General features: G+C 33.5%; 1 protein-coding gene across 7 annotated transcripts in view; it reads right to left on the bottom strand.

Moving 5' to 3' along the window:
* Positions 1 to 775: 775 nt before the first annotated feature.
* Positions 776 to 20,254, bottom strand: part of ATP11B (ATPase phospholipid transporting 11B (putative)) — a 126,594-nt gene continuing 107,115 nt past the window's right edge. Inside the window, exons 28-31 of one of the 7 annotated variants that reach the window (XM_086674803.1) lie at positions 20,045 to 20,210; positions 17,513 to 17,598; positions 6,623 to 6,756; positions 776 to 1,807 (exon numbers count right to left, since the gene is read on the bottom strand). In XM_086674803.1, the coding sequence (XP_086530929.1) occupies positions 6,654 to 6,756; positions 17,513 to 17,598; positions 20,045 to 20,210 (355 nt within the window). In that variant the 3' untranslated portion in view covers positions 776 to 1,807; positions 6,623 to 6,653. The other 6 variants (XM_086674805.1, XM_086674806.1, XM_086674802.1 and 3 more) reach the window with 6 other exon arrangements.

The following is a 20,254-nucleotide window of genomic DNA, read 5'->3' as shown; positions in this document are numbered from 1 at the left end:
TATCTTGCACTACTGAAACAAACATTATATTAGCAAGAAAATAAAAACTCAAAAAAAAATAGTTCACCAGCAAACATGGTAAAGTCTTAATTCTTGACTCTACCATTCTTTCCCTACCAGCCCAATTCCAGAAATCTGATATTCATGAAATGGGAAAGTGGTGGAAGGTTGCAGAATAAATCTACAAAAAGGAATTATTTTATTCTCAAAAGAAAATTTTGGAAAACCTTATTTAGCCATTTCCATACAATTTTAAATGTGTATGTACACATCATGTGCTCACAGCTGGGTAAGTTCTTTAACCAATAATCATTTCCAAATTTTAAAATGACATTACTTTTTATCAAAACAAATGACAACACTGATCATATGATAAGCTTGGATGGAAATTAAGTACTGAAGTACAGTGAGTTAATTCAGCAGTATGTACCTGATTAACCATTCTTAGTATTTTAATTTATCGCTGCCATTACATCCTAAGATTTAGCATTTTAAACTTTGTTTTACTTACATTCTGTAGCCATGCCTGAAAATTTACCTTGTAATCGGGCACTGGACAGATTTCACTTTGCATGGTAGTCTACCGTAACTTAGATAACGTATACTATCCTACAAATAACAGGATTCTTATCTGAAATCCTTTATTCTATAATCTAGCTTACTGAAAGTCAAGAGCAATTCTAAATTAGCCATAGAAAGAGGCTCTTATCTTTTTGTTGATTTAATTACCCTAATATTTTTATTTATATAATTAAAAATAGTTGCAATATTTAAATACTGTCCAAACTTGTTTTTTATTGATATAGTTGAACTTTACAACAGTGTCAGAAAATACTATAAACAGAGCCTTCTTCAGAGAGGGGAAAAAAAGCAAATTTAAATATATTAACCAGATTAAAGCATGCAAAAGATCCAATGATAAACACATTAAATAATATGCTAATGGTATGTAATTTACCCACTACAGGTTCTTCGTATTCTGTCACAAAAATATAGTAAACATCAATTTGAAATTTGGTGAATGGACTTGATTCCTGATTTATATATATAATATACCCTTTGCATGTATGTGGTTAATTTTACTGGTTGTGTTACAGTATTTAGAGAAGTTTGGTACTGGTATATAGTTACTACCCATAATGCAGTAAATAATGGTGGGAAATGCATTCTCCTAATTTGCTCTGTGAACTTAGAAAGCACTAATGAATTAACAACATGGGTCACTGAGCGACCAAAATTCCTTTCTATTCACATTAACTTTTCGCATGAAAAGCTTCAAATATAACTCTAATAAAAAAATAGAGTTTTCAAGGCAAACTTTTCAGCATAATTTACAGAAGCAGATCTGAATAGAAGACTCAATAACCAAGCTAATACTAAAAAATACAATTGACTAGGAATTACCTCCCTTTTCTACCTTGATATTAAAATATAGTGGCCTTAGCAAGAGGCTGAAATGCCATTAGGAGTTCCATAAGCACGAGAACAACCCAAAGAGATGGAAAATATCTGTTTCACGAATTGTGACATGTTGAGATTTAAGTTAGGGGAGCTGAAAGGGGTTTGTGTTAATGCTTTTTGTTTGCCATTATAACTCTGAATGAGTATGAAATATTTGAAATTTCAGAAAGTAATTCTGCAGAACTAGTGTGGCCATTATCACGGTGATCACACTGAATTTTAGGAAAGGAGTTGAAATGGTTCCCACAAAGTACTACTGCCCCTTTAACAAGTAGAGGAGTCCATTGTGGAGAGAGTCAAGATGCTCCTGTCGTTGGTATAGAAAGGATCCGATGCACTCCATGATCTAAAGTAACAATAAGAGAAAAGTTTGGCTCACCAGGACCTATGTTTTAAGTGAGAAAAAAAATTTACTCTAAAATGCAATTTGAATATTAAAATAATCACTTATTGATTTGTTTTTAAATGTTAAAGAGAAATTATTCATACTAGCACCGAATCAGTCTATTTATATTGTACAAAAACTTGGAAAAAATAATGCTCTAGTCATTATATAAAATATTAGCCAAAATTCAGACATTCATTAGCCTTAAAACAATTCCTACAGGTAGTAAAGCATGAGATGCTCTTAAAATCTTCACAATTCAATAAGAAATAAGTATGTTACTAAGAGTTATGCACATTCAGTTTTACTAAAAAGCAACTAGGTTATATTTTGACATTACAGAAGCAAACAAACATCCCACTTACCAAAAGCTTTGGAATGAAATAGTAATATGTTCATATTACATAATTTCTTTTCAGCTATAAATTCTATTCTAAAGATTTTAGTGTAATTAGCTTGAACGCAGTAAAGGTTTATTCAATAGATACCAAAGACAGCTGTAACTCAGTAGGGTTTTCACTTAACTGAGAATAAACCTGTAGTGGTCTGGAAAAGTTAACTACTGTCTGAATGATAAAACCTAAAAGCAATTAATTACTTTATTTGCAGCTCTATTAATTTAAGCTAAAATAACTCTAGACCCAAACTAGCCTTCTAGGCTTAAAATAGCCTAACCTATATTTCAAGTTCAGTATCAGGATTACTAAGCCAAAGGTGGCTCTTCTTAGAAGACTAAAAGCACTAAACAATAAATCAATACATTTTATGTAACTTTTTTCAGGGTTCCCACTTTCCTTAAAAAAAAAATGTTAGAGGAAGAGACCAACATTTAAAGTGGCTCTTAAACTCACTCTTATCAAATATCCACTGTTTCCTAGAGATTCTGTTATTTAAATCAATTAAGCAAGTACAGTCATAATGAAGTTTGGAACCTAGAAATTTTACAAAGTTGCCAAAGAGGAACACAAATAAGCAACAAAACCATACTGGTAATTTACAGGTTCTCTAATTTTATTAGTTTCCAGAAAACCTTAAACACCTTAGTTTAAGGAAGGGCTTGTTCACCACCCTCTGTCTAGTACCTAAACTGCACCTGGCACATAGTAGACACTCAGTATTTGTAAAATAAATGAATGAAATGAGATTATTAACATTTCTTAGAGTAAGTATTTATCCAAGAAAAGGCACACTTAGACACACAAGACAAAACATAACTGCCAACACCCTAATTATCGGGAGTCAAGATTCCATTCCCAAATTGCCAGTACTTTATATCAGGCTTTCCTCTTTCCCAACCATTGCTTACATAGAAGAATTTTATTAGGTAAGGCTTCCTTTGTTTGATCTTTTCAAAGCACACATGTGCATTCAGATGTTAAATATCCTATTTGACAGATCATTAAATACTGGAGCTACATATTAACTCCTTTCTATTCAGAAAATAGTTTAAAAAATTATTTTTAAAAATGTTTTTATTTATTTTTGAGACAGAGAGAGACAGAGCATGAGCAGGGGAGGGGCAGAGAGAGAGGGAGACAGAATCCAAAGCAGGCTCCAGGCTGTCAGCACAGAGCCCAACACGGGGCTCAAACTCACGGACTGTGAGATCATGACCTGAGCCAAAGTTGGACGCTCAACTGACTGAGCCACCCAGGCGCCCCGAAAATAGTTTTGATTAGGATAAAGTAACTTGGTAAAATGCATACAGAAAATCATTTATTGCTGAAGTACAGCCCTTTAGTGTACAAGATGGCATATCCTTTGTAGAGCACCATGATGCTACATTTGAAACCAAGCTTGCAATATGGCATATTCCTTTGAAAACATTAACTAATAAGATGTAAGAATTTCTGTGCCTGGATGGTAGAAGTTTAATCAGCTGAATAACATGTCATATGAAAGCACTAGTTGTATTTCTTAAGTGATGCTCATTACCTTTTATGTTTAATAGGTTAATGGAACAAATAACCAAGGGATTCTACAATTTTAACAGAAGTCTCAGCCATGCTTTACCTTTTAAGTTAGACATGAAATAGAAATGTAGAATAGAGGCTATTCCAAAATCAAAACAGAAATGTCGAACATATTTCACTAACACAATTATGTAAAACAAAAACAAAACTCTACATATCAAAATGACTTTCAAAGTTTAAATCTAATGTTAATGGATCTAAGGCAATTTTCATATAGTCCTTTGAAAAGCACCAAGTGGTTTTCTCATACTGTATCGATTTTTATACACTAGAAAATACAGATTTCAAAAGACTTTTTAGATTATTTGTTTGAAGAAAAAAGGGGGATAATGACAGTACTAACCAATAACATAACCTGAGATGTTAGACAAAAGTATTTTGAAAGTATTTGGAAAAGTATTTATAGTCTGTCAAATAAGATATTACTGTTAAACATTTTATTAGGAAAGTAAAAAAAATAGTCTTACAAAAGAAAATATTATGATACAATTTTAAGTGAGAAAAAGTACAGATGATAACAGTCACCTTCATGTGCCGAAATAAGTCCCATAATTCCAAGGGCAGGTTCAAAGGGATAATGCAGTATAAAAATGGCTACGTAAAGAAAAATGGGGGCATATAACCTGAATTACTGGTATACAAAAAAGTCAGTACATAGAGCAAAAAAATATTTTTGGCTTATTTAAAATTAATTATAGTTTTAAAATATTTATTTATTTATTTCTGACAGATAGCACAAGTGGAGGAGGGGCAGAGAGAGAGAGAGGGAAACACAGAATCTGAAGCAGGCTCCAGGCTCTGAGCCATCAGCACAGAGTCTGATGCGGGGCTCCCAACAAACTGTTGAGATCATGACCTGAGCCAAAGTCAGACACTTAACTGACTGAGCCATCCAGGCACCCCTGATTGTAGTTTTTCAATAGTGAAGATGTATACTGTCATTAAAGAGAACTTCCTGCTGAAATAGAAATTTAAAAAATTATGTGGAAGTTCTATAGTTGTCTCTTAGTCTAACTCCCACCTTAGTTCTGTATAGTAAAGCTGTCTTAATAAGTAAAATAATATTGTAAAGTGGGTCTTTCGGGAACTTCTTTTGGAAAACTTGGTGGCTTGGGTACATAACAGAGCTTCTTTCTTGTAATGCACTTTACAATACAATTGTGGAAGTCATAATACAGAAGTGCCAGTAAATTTAACTCTTCGTAGTAATTCTTTTATGTGGAATAAAATGACTACAAAATGATACCACGGCATTGTGGAAATATTTTTGATCACATGTTATAATCAATAAATGGAGACTGAAACCACAGACATTATATTAACATAAGAATGCTATTTATAAATGCAACTGTACCATAAAGACATGGCCATTAACTAAAGGCAAAATGGGAACTAATAAGTTCACCAGTAAATGTTACCTGAATTTTATGATATATGAATGGTATTTATTCATTTTTAAAACACAAAGCTAAGCAAATATGAAAAATTATTTTATTAGATTATAGGGCCTCCTCCATCCTTTATTCCCTACTCCTGCGGTACTTTCCAACCTTTTCCATGCCATGGCACATGTAGAAAGTGATTATTCGTGTGGTACACGCTGGACAATGGAAATCGCCGTCTGTCTACCCCTGCCCATCTATAACTCCTCAGGCGTACAAGCGCATTACTACTCTCATTTTAGGACTATGATATAATTCACATTAAGAATACCTAAGTGTGAAAAAAGTTACTTTTACTTTTTAATATCACCTAAATAGTGTGTCTCTCAGGAAAATTTATGAAGAAAATTTATGAATCCATTTCACTTTTAAATAAATTTAAGTGGCATTTACCAAAAAAATGGCATTTTTTGTTATGATCCACAAAAGCGAGCACTGATAAATCTAATTGAAGAAACAGATTTGGGAGGGGACAGAAATGCTAAGATTCTTCTACACCATAATTTAAAGTGTCTAACTTACCAACTTAAAAAAATTTTCTTTAACATTTATTTATTTATTTTGAGAGAGAGAAAGCATGTGAGAGAGCGAGCATGAGTGGGAGAGGGGCAGAGACAGTGAGAGAGAATGAGAGAATTCTAAGCAGGCTCTGTGCTGAAGGCTCAATTGCATAAACTGTGAGATCATGAGCGGAGCCAAAACTAAGAGTCAGATGCTTAACCAACTGAGCCACCCGGCATCCCTAACTTATCTAAACTTTTAGTTAGACCATGAATACCAAGCAAAAAAAAAAAAGCAAAAACCAATCACAACTCATTTAAAAAACCTCATCACAGAAATAGAATGGTATAGGAGAGCAGTAATACAGCCTTTGTGTTTATAAACACCTCAAAGTCTCAAATGACTGACCAGAAAATATACATGAAGAGTAAGAGAAGCAAAATCCTTCGATTTCACTATTATATGTAGACTATTTTGTAAATACAAAAAACAAACAAAAAACAAATACAGGAAATAAAACAGTAATATAAGGTATAATCAAAAAAAGAAAGTTATAAAAACCAAATAAGAGTACCATACCTATTCAGCACATTTTAAAAAGATTGTAAAGCAAAATGTTTCGTTCATTAGATGAAGTCTCTTCAAAGGTGCTTTCTCTTCCTTTGTTAGCGAAAGAGCCCCCTACCCCAAGGCCACAAAGTGAAATCTACCATCAAAGAATGCTAATAAATAGCACACTTCCCCGCTTCAGTTGGTAAAACCAGCGGCTGATTTATTAGGTATCTAGAGATGCAGGTTCATCCTGTTCCAGTTTATAGGATACTCATCTGCAGCAAAGGCTACTTAAAGAAATTTCACACCTGCTGACATGGGTCGGACTACATCTTCCTACTACTCGTTCCAGCATTCTTCCAACAGATGCGCACGCTGTTTCTCCTTCTGAGAAACAGCACATGGAGTCCAAGCACTTGATACTTGAATTTGCTTTAATAAGCTGAAGGAGTTGAAGCAGAAAAAAATTAAGTTATTTACAGATTTGGATTTCCAAAAAGCATTAAAAAATTACAACAAGCACTTTAAAACCAAATGTAATGTATATACATATATGTTTTCTATAACATGGAAATGGATGAAGGGTTCTAAGAGTAATATTCAAAAATGCTTAAAAGGCACTGTGATCTAAATTAGAAGTCAAACAAAATAATTATATAAAAATAAGTGGCTGGATATTATTTAAATATGCAAAGATTTTGGATTTTATATCTTATTTATTTTAGTCAAAATGATTTACATCACTCATTCAAATTGAATGAATTCGAATTCTTCTTTGAGTTTTTGTTTATGTGAAATGCTCCTGTAATTTCAATTACAAATGTCTAGCAATTGAGAAAAGTGGAGTGTGAACCATTTTGAAGACTGGGAAATAACAACCAGGCAGGACCTAACCCCAATCTTCAACAACAATAGTAGAAAATACGTAGTGTTTACTATGTGCCAAATTCTAAGCACTCTATATATATGCACTCCATAATTATCCTTGAAAAAAGCATCATTTACCTTAAATTTGCTAAGCAACTAATAAGAGCCAATTATGCCCCTAATCAGCTTATCTTGCTTTAAAAAAATTAATGGTAGATGTACTAAAATCTCTTAAACAAGTGACTTACTACTATTAGGACTTTTATTAATTTCTGAAGGTATGCAAGATTTATACTGATTCAGGCATAAATAACCCAGCAAAATAACTTAAAGCCATTACTACTACTAATTTTAATCCTGTTAAAATGAGGGGAAAAAAATGGTATGACCACATAGCCCAATGAATCCCAACCCTGGTTTTGACACAGACAAGGACACTCCTAAATTTCTCAGGGGTTATTATTTTAAACAAACTTATTTTCATTCACTTTCCTTTACATATATAACATACTGTACAACAAATCTTTGGAAAGTATAGAGGAGGGAGAACAATGAAAATACATTTATTAGAGTGTTGCAATTCACAAAGGTTGGGAATCACCAAGTGTTGAGGGTAGGCATGGCAACAGGGGACAGACAGGGGACAGACGCTCACGATGGACAGAAGACAAATATGATGGAACATAAATAACCTGGCACTCTGACCATAAGCAGTGGGTGAGGTCTGCAAACTCGCTGCTCAGAGTAATTCTGCCAGATAGCAGGCATTGTGAGACAACACAGTTCCTGTTTGGCAATTACCTGATTGCACCAATGTCCTAGGATCTGCTAAGCACTGAGAAGTAGCCAAGTTTTACTTGTTCTTTCATCACAATACCCTTGGTTTAGGACTGTTTATGGTATTGTTTCTTAACCTGTGTTTTGAGAGATGTTTTACAGATGTTTCATGAAAAAAAAGTTCCATGGCCTATTAATTAAGTTTGGGAAACAGTTCAGTGATGGTCTAAATAGACTTATTGAGCAAAGTGTTGTCAATAAGTCAGGATGTGTGGTCAATCTCCAGGGGGAGAGCCAGACATAGTGCAAATTCTCAAACTTGTTTTTTTAAAGTAAAACTTTTCCCCCACACCCGCCGCCCCTGGGAATCAGTCAACACTAGGAAGAATATTAATATTCAGAGGAACAGTTTAGGAAATGTTGGTTTAAGTAATAAGATTTCATTAGTCTCTCAGTTTCCTCCTTGGGCTCTGTTTTCCTCCATCTCAAGATCACCCTTTACAGGAAACAGGATTCTAAAGCCCCCACATGCTCAAAAAATTACAATACAACAAGGAGGCCTTAAGGCCCTTTGTAACCTGACCTCAGGCTACCTTTCCTGCTCAACTTGCCAATGCTCCTGTACAGTCTTCACACAGCTAACCTATGCAGTGTTCCTTGCCTCTGGGCGTATGTCAGGGCTGGTCACCAAAGAGTCAGAATGCTGACTCCTACACCCAGTTCAGTTTAAATATTATCAACTCTATGAAACCTCCCTAACCTCTCCAGCTATCAGTAGTCTCTTTCTGGATTCTATTCCACTGCTTGCTTGTGTAATTTAAATAGTATAAGCACTTAAATTAAACTTTAACTTATTGAACAAGGCACTGTACTGGTTCTTATAGGAGACGGCAATCTAGTGAGTTAATAATAAGGGAAAAAGGTGGGAGATAAGTCAGGAAAAAATAATAATGGCAGTTCCATTAATGGAATACTTACTGTGCATGTGCCAGTCACTATTAAGATGCTTCTCATGGATTATTCTCATTTAAAACTTATAAGAAACTTTAGGGATAAGCACCATATTCAGAAACATTTTACAGATGAGGAAACAGAGAAGCTAAGAATTTGTTCAAGACCACCCTGCTGAGGCTTGAGTCTTGGTTTCTTTAATTCCACAGCCCACAACTCTGTATCATGCTCTTATGCTGCCTTCTTATAATTATGGTATGAGGCAAACTACAAATACTAAAAAAGAGGAGGAAAGCTGTCGTTGCTGGTATTGGTGGGAGGGCATGAAAGATTTGACGGAAAAGATGGTATCTGGAACACATTTTGAAAACTGGGCGGGATTTCAGTAGCTGTTAGGTGAAGAGAATGAGTAACTATGTGTGGGTAGAAAAGTATGATGTGTATTCAGCACATGTTTAGTCTCAGTGTAAGAAAGTAGCTGTTATGCCTGCTTCCTTGCAAAGAGACCAGTGCCACTCAAAGTGTGATCCATGGATCAGTGTTGATTGGGGAAAACATTTTTTTACTGGCCTATGAGGAGGTAAGTGTTTCAGATCTGTAAGAATAAGAGGTTAAAATATTTTATGGCAATTTGACAGAATACTTTTATAATTGCCGAATCTAATACTAATTTTAAAATCAAGGCTTATTTTATTTATCTTTTAAATTTCATTTCCTAGTACAGTTGACCTTGAACGACATGGGTTGGAACTGCATGGTCCACTTACACATAAATTTTTTTTCAATAAGTACATGTACAGTACTGCAAATGTTATTTTCTCTTCCTTGTGATTTTTTTCTCTAGCTTACTTTACTGTGAAAACATTATTGTGATACATAGTATCTACAACATACAATATGTTAATTGGCACTTCATGTTGTTGATAAGGCTTCCAGTCAACAGTTTGCTATTAGTTAGGTTTTTGAGGAGTCAAAAGTTACATGTGGATTTTTTACTGCATGAGGGGTCAGTAAGCCTCTAACCCTCACATTATTCAATGGCCAACTGTAACTAATTTTTATTGCATTTTACGAAAGTATTGGTCCGTGATAGATTGGAAATTAAAAACAAGAAAGCAAGAAAACAAACCGGTCTTTCACATTTGGCTAGGGAACACCAAACTAGACTAGAAACTAGAGAGAAACGAGGAGTCTGCCTGGTATTTCTTAATATAACAACTTGTGTTTTGCTTATATAGCTGATATTCAACTGACAAGGATTCACTGAAGAGGACATCCATAATGTCAGCAGCATTTGAGTGCTCCATATGTGTAGAATACTGCTTAAGCCAGGATATAACTTTAGGTAATAATCTTATTTTGTACTCATAACCTTTCACTTTAAAATCTAAGAAAAGGTATTAATACATGGACAACCCCAGAGAGAGTAAACATCTTGAAATATCAAAAATGTTATAAAGAAATGACTTCTTCAGATCACCTTTTGAACTAAGCTAAAATATATATATTTTATATACATTACATATATAATATATATTATAATATGTATAATATATACAAACCCTGGCTGCTTTAAAAATGCTGAATGCTGGTTAGTTGTGTAAAGCTGCTATCTATATAAAAAACTACACTGTTCTCTAGCAAACTTCCAAGCTCTACCACTTTCCCATATATATATATATCTTTGATCTCATATTCAGGATCTGGGAGCCCAGCCAGAGTACATGCAGCCACAGCTGCCAGTATAACTAACGGGGGGTAGGAAAAGGATGGAGCATTTAAATCTCATTTCATTCAAAGTAAGGAGAGGCAATTATTTCTTTTTTTGGACGGCTTATAAATACAAGAAAAGAAAAAAAAGCAAAGTAATGGGAGTGAGACTCTACCTGGTGGCATTTTATTTTACCAGAAATTTTGATTTATTGGTAAGACACTCTCTATTGCACTTGCTTCCCAGGAATGGCCACATACCTTAAAGTTAGAAGGCTGCCCAGCAAAAAACTATGGGCATTCAATATGACTATGTATGATTAAGAAAAATTTTCATCTTTACAGAACTTGCCTTTTGAGATAAATTCTGACTCACTGCTCTTATTCCATTATTTTCATGTCAGTGATAGTAAACATTTAAAAGTTTCTCTTAGTGCTTCTGTTTCTATATATCTTCTTTCTTTCTTGACTCTTCTAAATGTTAGAAAATTGTCATACATCTCTAAATTAGTCATTTCTATGCTATCTTACCTATCAAGTCAAATAGTTTTTTCAAGTTTAAATAAGAATTAGTAAACTATTAACCGTATATGTTCTGTTGCCTTTAAAACAGTTTTATAATAAATATATAATCAAAGTGAGAATCTTGTAAAGTCTTAAAGGAGATACTTGGAAACTAATTATGAAAAAAGGTTGTGTTCAAGGAAATGTTTTTCTTTTTAATGTGAAATCAAAAATCATCCAATATTACTAATTCCCAAATTTGGTTAAGAATAATAAAACCCCTAAAACAAATAATGGCTTCATCTCATTATTCAGAATTGCAAGAGCTGTTTGGTGATGGCACTTGGAAGACTGCTGTCTCTTACTCAAGGCCTGTTTCTCCATAACATGCCTCAAGCTCCCGTTCACTCCTCTATGCTCCCTTCCCTCTTTTCCTTTTCCTCAAGTAAAACAAACAGCTTTGGGTGGTTATAAATTTAAATACCTCCATACTGTCCTTTAGGTATCTCCAGAAAGGAGATTTACATCTGTATGTATTGCCTAAATTTAACTATTAAAATAAGCATACGGTAAGAATTACATCTATCAGGTATGCTTATTTTAATAATTTGGTTTATTCTAGTTTCAAAAAGACTGAGTCCCCTTTATTTTAATGAGGTGGCTGCAACATAAATAACAGTATCTGACTAGGAATTTGAAATTTAAGTGAAGAAGAGTATCCGTATATGTAAAAAATGGAAAAATCACCAATTTTCATGGAGAGGGTAAATCAGAATAGCACTAATTAATGAACTAAGCCATGATACAGCTGATGTTAAGGATTCAGTTTTCTAAGTATCAATCATCCAGAGAATGTCAGAGGATAACTGTTTGGTAGAAATAATGTCAACGCTAATATTTTTCTTCATTTCAACCTCCAGATGAAAAAGTTGCTCAAATAAGTCAGCACAGATTTGAAAATAACATTAATTTTGTAAAGTGTTGTACTTATCAGGTATGCAGCCAGGTCCTGCTACTCATGGCAGCCTTAGTATTATTTGTTTTTTAAAATGTTCAATTCTATTTCCTCACAGAAATTTTACTCAGAAAAGTGTAGCTTTTAGTGGCAAACAACTGAATACAGGCCATTAAGGTTTTCTGTTCCTTTGTTGTTCACTTCTTTGTCAATTAAATGAGACAGTGCTAGAAGCATCTTTGTCACAGAAGAGGAAGGTGACTTGTTGGCTGAAACTATTTAAAATGTTTTTTTGTTTGGGGTGGTGGCAGGTTTCAGGCAGGGGCTTAAGCATCCAGGTGCACAATGAGAAAGGTCAATAGTCCTAACATCCTGTTGACATCCTTACAGCACAGCTGGAAAGAGAGCATCCAGAACAGGCCAGGAATCCAGTGACAGAGAAATGACAAAACAATGGAAGCCAAGGAGGCAGGTGACAGTGGAAGGGAGGGAGATGATTAGAAAGCCCTAGCCCATGACAACATTTAGGGCTCAGCATCATCCTCTGCCTGATCTGACAAAGCTGACCAAATTTTGATTAGAGGAAAACAACTGCTATTTCAAGGCAGAAAAAACAGAAGAGGGATATTATATAATACTTATTTTTTTGAAGTGATTTTTATCTCAAAATACATACCAAAGGCAGAAAACCATATAAGAAAAATATTCAAGGTATATTTCATTCAACAATGAAAGATATGCAAAAAATAAATAAATAAATAAAAATTGCAGATCAGGGTAATACCCCCAGCAATTTTACTAAAATCATATTCACTGAAACTGTGTTCTTCTATCATCTTGTTTATTCACTGAAACAGGGTTCTTCTATCATCTTGTTTACAGGAAGAAAGACCAACTATCACAGGATGATGAGAAAACTCACTTATCACCCCTTTGTAAAAGAAATCGTAACAAGGCCCCTGTTATTAGGGCATTCTAAGAACTCAACTCTCAACTGTATCATACATTTTAATGGACATATGAAAGCAAAGCAGACTAGATCCATGTCTCATGAAATATCCACTTGAACTTGAACCTTTGGGGAACTTTTATCACAAAGGACAGGAATAATTTTATAGTTTTAGTCTAATCAGGTCCCACGTGGATTATCTGTTTTGTAGATTATCTAGGACATAATATAAATCCAGGCCAGCTCCCCCTCTTTACCCAGAGACCTCGTCAGCTGAGTTTTCCTTGTGGCTCAATCAGGGCATATTTTAAAAGTTAAGAATTTTTCTATATTTATCAAAGCAGAATACCAGATAAATATATACCAAAAATAATTATATAGAGCATCCCAAAAGTTGAGAATTGTTTTGAATTTCTTTTCAATTAATAGTAATAATAACAATGAAATAATTAATCAACATTTTTCATTTAGAGCAGTTCACTAAAGTAATCTAACTTTAAAAATATGTCTCCCAGAATAATTCAGATTTTTGAAATTACGTACTTGTTCTATGGTCTGATTCCATGGTACAGTTAAGATTTATAATTTTCAAGTAGCTTTGTTTTAAAGTTACACCATTTATGAGGTTTTATCCCAAATGAGACAACAGTACCTTCTTGACCAATAATTATAATATATAAAAGGCAAATAACCCAAGCAAAAATATAATTATTAGTAGTGAGTACTAATAATAATTAGTAACTACTAATTACTACCAATCAAAATATTCTGCATATCCTAATTAGGTCTAGAAGTGGTTGTCAGGATTTACTCCTCAAGAGGTGAATGAATCAAGTCCTCATCAATTCATACTTTTTTAGGACAAAGATATAACCAGGAAAGTTTATGAAAAGAAGTGAGAATCTGAGGACTATCGGTCAACAGAAAATTATTCAGTACCTCTAAGCACTCACTCATCTGATCATTTAACTCCAGACCTAGACAAGTAATCTGGTGTCTAACTATATTAAGATGCATAAAATAGTGCACAACTACCACTTTAAATGGGAAAACTGATTTCAGAAATAACAGAAATAGCATGACATACTTTCAAAAGAAGTAAAAAGGAATAGTTTATTGAATAGGTTGTGAGAATACCTTACTAGGTTAGAATCTGAGGTGAAGTAGGATTTAACACTGTAACTCCAAAGAGAGACTAGTAAAATATTCAGAGATGGACATAAAAAAATGTAAAGATCACAAAAAAGGAAGACAAGTCAACAAAAACAGTAAACACATGAGGAACAATGAAGGATTAGTGAAATAAAAACTAGGAGTCAGGCCAGTTCTCCCACAGCATGCCCCAAGCATGAGAACTTAGCGGATATGTCCCCAGGCAGGTCCAGCGCAGTACTACCTAGTGCACGCAAGAACTGTCCTGCTGGCTGCAAGCCTCAGCTAGCAGGTGCCTACTGTCCTCCCCTCTGTGCTTGCTTTCAGCAAATTCATATGCTGAGCTGACTGAACCCTTATCTTCTTCCATCTGGAAGGACAGAAAAGCAACAAGTCTCATATTACAGAACAATACTCTCACTGTATAATAGGTTTAGAATCAAAACAGCAAGTTGGGGTCTGCAATCTGCGAGGCACAAATGAATGTTCATACAACACCGCATTCATTTATCGTCACAAAAGAGAGCTAATGGCAGCTTCTTTAGGGGAATACAACAAAGCACACAAAATTAAGCCATGATTTTCCAGTGCACAAAATTAATTTAAAACCAGATTTCCTTCACTGAAATTCAACTCCTTCTATTAAATTCCTTGTCACCAAGATTTAGGGTTCTTATTGCAAAGGTATGTATGCCCACTTTCACAACCCTTATGCTCCCTTCTTAAAAGACTTTTCTACTCCAAGTGAACGTCAGCAGAGTAGAAGGCTCATTCACATGGCCTTCAAATGTCAGACATGTGGGTAAGGGGCAGGGGGCTTGATTTAATTTTTTAACAAAATTAATTTAATCTTTAATTTGAAATATATATTTTTTAGTGAGTGCTAACTAATTTACACAAATTTTTATTCTTTGCTGTTTCTATATTCTTCTCAGGAGTATGTGCCTATAGCCATGCTAATTTTAATCTTTTTTAAATTACAAGAAGATGTCCTCAATGAATAAAAAACAAAATTTTCCTTATTTCTATGTGTTTTCTCAGTCTTAGGACTGACCAATAATTATTTCTGTGAAAAAAAAAATGCTACGGTGAATGTCTTACATATATAAAAAATGAAGTAGAAGTCCTTGGTTTCAAGAGTACAATAAGCTTATGTAAAGACGGCTTATTATTATTATTATTATAGCTTTGGCTATAATATAAGGGATGGGAAAATACTCAAAATGAGTTTTCTTTCATTAAAAAAAGTTAATAGTTTCGTATTAATGGTTCTTAAGAAGTACTAACTTGATTAAAGATTTGAAGGCTCTTAAAGATATTTTACACCTGCACAACTTTTCTGTCACAACAGTAAACAATTAAGCTACCACGGATCACACCCAGAAAAACTATTTAATGCAGTTCAAGAACAAGATGCATTCAAAATTCACAGGATGCAGCAGCAGACAGATATATATGAACACTTGTTCTTCATGCAGCTAGGAGCAAATGCCCACGTAGTGGTCACTCACTGCTCATTTAAACACCTGGTATTTCTGCCTGGCCTTTGGTTGAGCATAGTATTTCTTTTTGTTTTCTGATGCTGACAATAAGTAAACAGACCACAGTACATAAAATGATCATCTGACAGGTAAAGGACCTGGAGACTCAGAGATGAACTAATTAGGTTAGGACACATAAGCCGCAGTGCCAAGGGCATCACTAATATCCAGGGCTGCTGTCTTCCCAACAGGGCTCTTCTTTTTGCTACACCATCTGACTGGAGAATGGCTTGCAGCAAAGGCTACCTGATCATATACCTGCTCTCACTGTGTTCTTTTCATAGATGAATGTTAAGTTGACTACCCTAGCGCATTGCTACAGAACCTGGGATCTCTCTAATTTATGATATCCTTACCCAATTGTTTTTAAGTCTATTATTGCTCAAAAACAAACAAACAAAAAAAACCATGGCTTGATTTAAGCCAACATGATATGTGAAAATACGATTTCATAAAAATGGCAAGATTATTTACAAAACAAAACTTATCTTTACTTAACAAAAGAGTTTGTCAGAGTGTTCTTTTAAGTAACAAGCTCTCCTACTGCCTTAGAGTTAAATAATTAGATGTTCAAAAATGTGATAAATACCCACTGTTTTCAGAAAGGCACATATGGATAACATGTGTTATACATATTTGACTCAACCAAAGGTGAAGGCAAATCTTCAAGTTTGTTTTGATTTTAGTTCTTGTTTTAAACATAAAATTTAGGTGACTACCACTTAAACACCCATTTTTATGTTCATGTACAATTATTACACCTTTGTAATTCAAAGTAGAATATATCAAAAATCTGGAAGATAGTAAAAATAAAATCAAAAAGTTTGATAAAACTTTAGAACAGCTCAAAATTATGAACTCAGAGTTATAAAAGCCATTACTTAAGCATTGCTTTGTCAAAGCCATTTGCTTGATCAAATGAACATAGATTAGAAACTTTGAGAATAAAAAACAATTAAAAAAACATATTAAGAATACACAAGATACTGACGGCGAGAAACTGAAAAGTGCCAAAAGTAAAAAAAAAAATTTTTTGTTTTAGTTATTAGTTATATTACTTTTTCTCTTCAAATCAGACTGGAGTTAAAGTTAATAAATAGTTCTGGTGACTTAATTATCAAAAGTTTCAGGATTTAAAACTTTCATTCTCTTCTATAAAAAGACATCTATATTATTATTTTTGTGGTAATGGACAGAATGGATCTGTCTGTGGAGATAAATATATGTATCTCATATATATATATGAGATACAAAATATATTGTGCAATTTATAGATGCACTAAACAGTAGCAAGGATATGAAATGTTTTAGCAGCCATTACAGTGTACAAAGACAAACACACACATGTATTTACAGCACAAATTAAGGCAAGATAAAAAATGGGCAACTCTCAGTTCCAAGTAACTGAAACTTAAAAAAACTTTAAACTTTATGATGAATTTCTGTAGCTTAAATTACTCAACATGCAGGAGCATCCTTAATTATGAAAATAATATGACAAGCAGAAGCATCAGAATTGTACTATAAAAGGTAGTTAAGGTGTACAATAGATAACAAGGTACAGATCTCTGTCCTGTTATGCTGAATTTTCATCTGAATTTTCAGTTCAAAGAAGAAATGGATATATATTTTAAGTTTTAATATACATATTAATAAAGGTCAAATTAGAGACAGAGCTGTGCTAACAAAAATGCCCCACTCTTATTTCATGCCTCTGCCCATCTTTTGAATATTGTTTAATTGACCTTTAGCATGCAGAAGAGTTAACAAGGTTCTACTCCTCCTACTCTACCTAAGTTTGCTCAGCTGATTCCTGGCCCTCGACAATGGCTGCAGTGCGATGAACTCGTCACTTAAAGCAACTGTGTTGGAGTACATCTATAAGTGGACAGAAAAGGGATGGTACATACAACAAGTCAGTGAGCTGTAATCATCACCTAAGAGACAGACACAGGACAAACTTTGTAAAGACATCTGTTCCTCCAAGAATAGGAAATATACATGGTACACATACATGACTGACATTTGTAGGGCTGTTGGCTCTGCAATCAAGAGAATTTATTCTTCATTCTTAATACCACATGGTTATTCTGGAGAAAAACAAAGCTCAAAATAAATGCTGACAACTCTTTTTTTTTTTTTTTTTTTAATGGTTTTTTTCTTCTTGCTACTTTTGGCAAACAATGAAGTGTCTGACAATTTTCTAACCATTTCTTCATCATTTGAAATCAGTGGTAAGGGTATAAGTCTGAAATAATAAAGATTACTGCTTGTAGCAAAGGAATAATGTCACACATAGGATGTGAATAACCATATACTGTTTCAGCAAAAACAAAACAAAACAAAACAAAAAAAACACAAAAACCCCCAGCAGGTTAGAAGATCTCTGAATGGAAGTAAACATTTCCTCTTTGGGTTGGACCTCAATAGAACATCGGGTCAAGTCATTTAAAATTAAGTTTAGCGGTGCAAAAGGGAGATTGTACTAGATTACACACCCATTTAAAATAAGTTTAGTTTACCCCACGTTCCATTTTTAATCGATTTTAACCTATGGTAAAAGAACCAAAATATATATAAAATACTTCTAGCTTTTTCTGGTGTAAAGGTCTACTTATAGGTGACAAATATTTCCTATGTAATCCTTTAAAAAGAGGCCATAGAAAAGGTAGCAAGAACTAATATCACTTTTTATTATCATAAGAAATCTCTATAAATACACATATTCTCATGTATCTAAAGATAAATGTAAATAAATCTGATTACTTTTATAAAGAATTAAGTTTTAAAAGTGGTGTCGTTAATATATTTTGGTGAAATATAACTTTATATAGGCCAAGAGGGGAAGACAAATGTGTTATCCATAAAGGTCTAGAAAAAGTGTAATAGACAATGTATTTAATACACTTAATACATTTAATACTTTCTTACTATAAATATTTATGTCTGAAGATTAGAAAAAAGATACACAAACCTTTTTGATATATATTTAAGGAATATACTGCAGAATAGAAAATTTCTCCATGCTGATGTAACTATGTGAGCACAGAGTAATCAATTATGCAAATTTCTCCAGCCCCATTTGGAAATTAGTATCACAGAGCAACATCCTCACTGTCCTGATAATTGTGATGCTTTTACTGAGGACTCACTATGTACAGGCCCAGGGTTAGGTGTTTTATATTCATTATCTCGACAATCATGTAAGGTAGTAATTATTATTCTGATTTTACAGAGGAGGAAATTGAGGCTTAGGGATGTGACTTGATTAGGGACACACATTTTATAAATGGTTAAGATGGTATTTGAATTAAGTCTGTCAGGCTTCAGAGGCCTATGCTGTTTCAATGGAGTTAAAATGTATATTGGCTACGACTTAGTTACCAAAGCAAAGAAATGCTAAAGAAATGTTGATATGATCAATTGAAATTAAAGCTAATACATCATTTAGGAACCCACCTCAGATCACTACATACTTAGGGAGCAATTATTCTATTTTTGAACACACAACTAAATTTTCAAAATTTAAACAAAATTTGCTTAGTGTGTAGCAAATATGCAGAAAAAGTCTCAACCATGTACAAGTCAAATATACAAAATGGCACATTCAACTAAATAGCTATTATTTCCTGAGCATCTACTATGTTATTGAACATTATTTCACTTAATCCTCATTATAAAGGTAATGAAATAGATAGTTCTATCATAATTTTACTACTCATGAGGAAAGGGAGACTTAAAGTTACGGAGCTACCAAGTGGTAGAACTGGGTTCTGAACTGAGAATTATCAGGCTCTAAAGACTATATTCTTAAACACCATGTAACACATTGTTAATATTTATTAATATGCATTTAGTAAGAAAATATATTTTATAAAAATCCATTCTGTAAAAATTATTTAGGTTAAAAAACTTATTTCAGACTCTTGTTGAAAACAAAGTAATGTGAAAAACTGATACTAGAATTCTAATGTGTATCTAAAGACATGGTTTTATCCCAATTATAGATCTCTGATAGAATGCCGTAATGTTATTTAAAACGTATTTATCATGTTTATCTGGACATAACTTGATAGTCTTCTATTTAAATCTAGAGCTCTGTTAATAAACAGTATAATTTAAGAAAATTTTAATTTGCCAGGAGTCAAAATTAATAGAAATAAGAAACAACTAAAAAATATCACATATAATAATATTTATTTTGCGAAATACTTGACACAAGAATGGATAATTTCCTATTCTGTGATATAAGCAAATTATAATGACAGCTATTCATCATTACAGACCTCTAATTAAAAAGGTATTGTATATAAAAAGTGGTTACCTGTGCCTTTTCAGTATTTGTAGGATGGAGCTGTCGTTCAAATACTTTCTTCACAATATCAAGTAGTAGACATGTAACAACCATAAGTATTATGGCAAACCAAGCAGAACCACTTGATAGGAGCTGAATAAATACAAAGTACATATTCTGGGAGCCCAAAAATGGCCTGCAAAGAAAGAAGGTAGGCTTAATAGAAATAGAAAACTGGGT

The sequence above is a fragment of the Puma concolor genome, chromosome C2 (assembly GCF_028749965.1).
Source record: "Puma concolor isolate L17-30 chromosome C2, mPumCon1.1.hap2, whole genome shotgun sequence".
In the NCBI taxonomy this organism is placed as follows: Eukaryota; Metazoa; Chordata; class Mammalia; order Carnivora; family Felidae; genus Puma; species Puma concolor.
The sequence above is the reverse complement of the archived record's forward strand: the minus strand, read 5'-3'. Positions and strand labels throughout refer to the sequence as shown.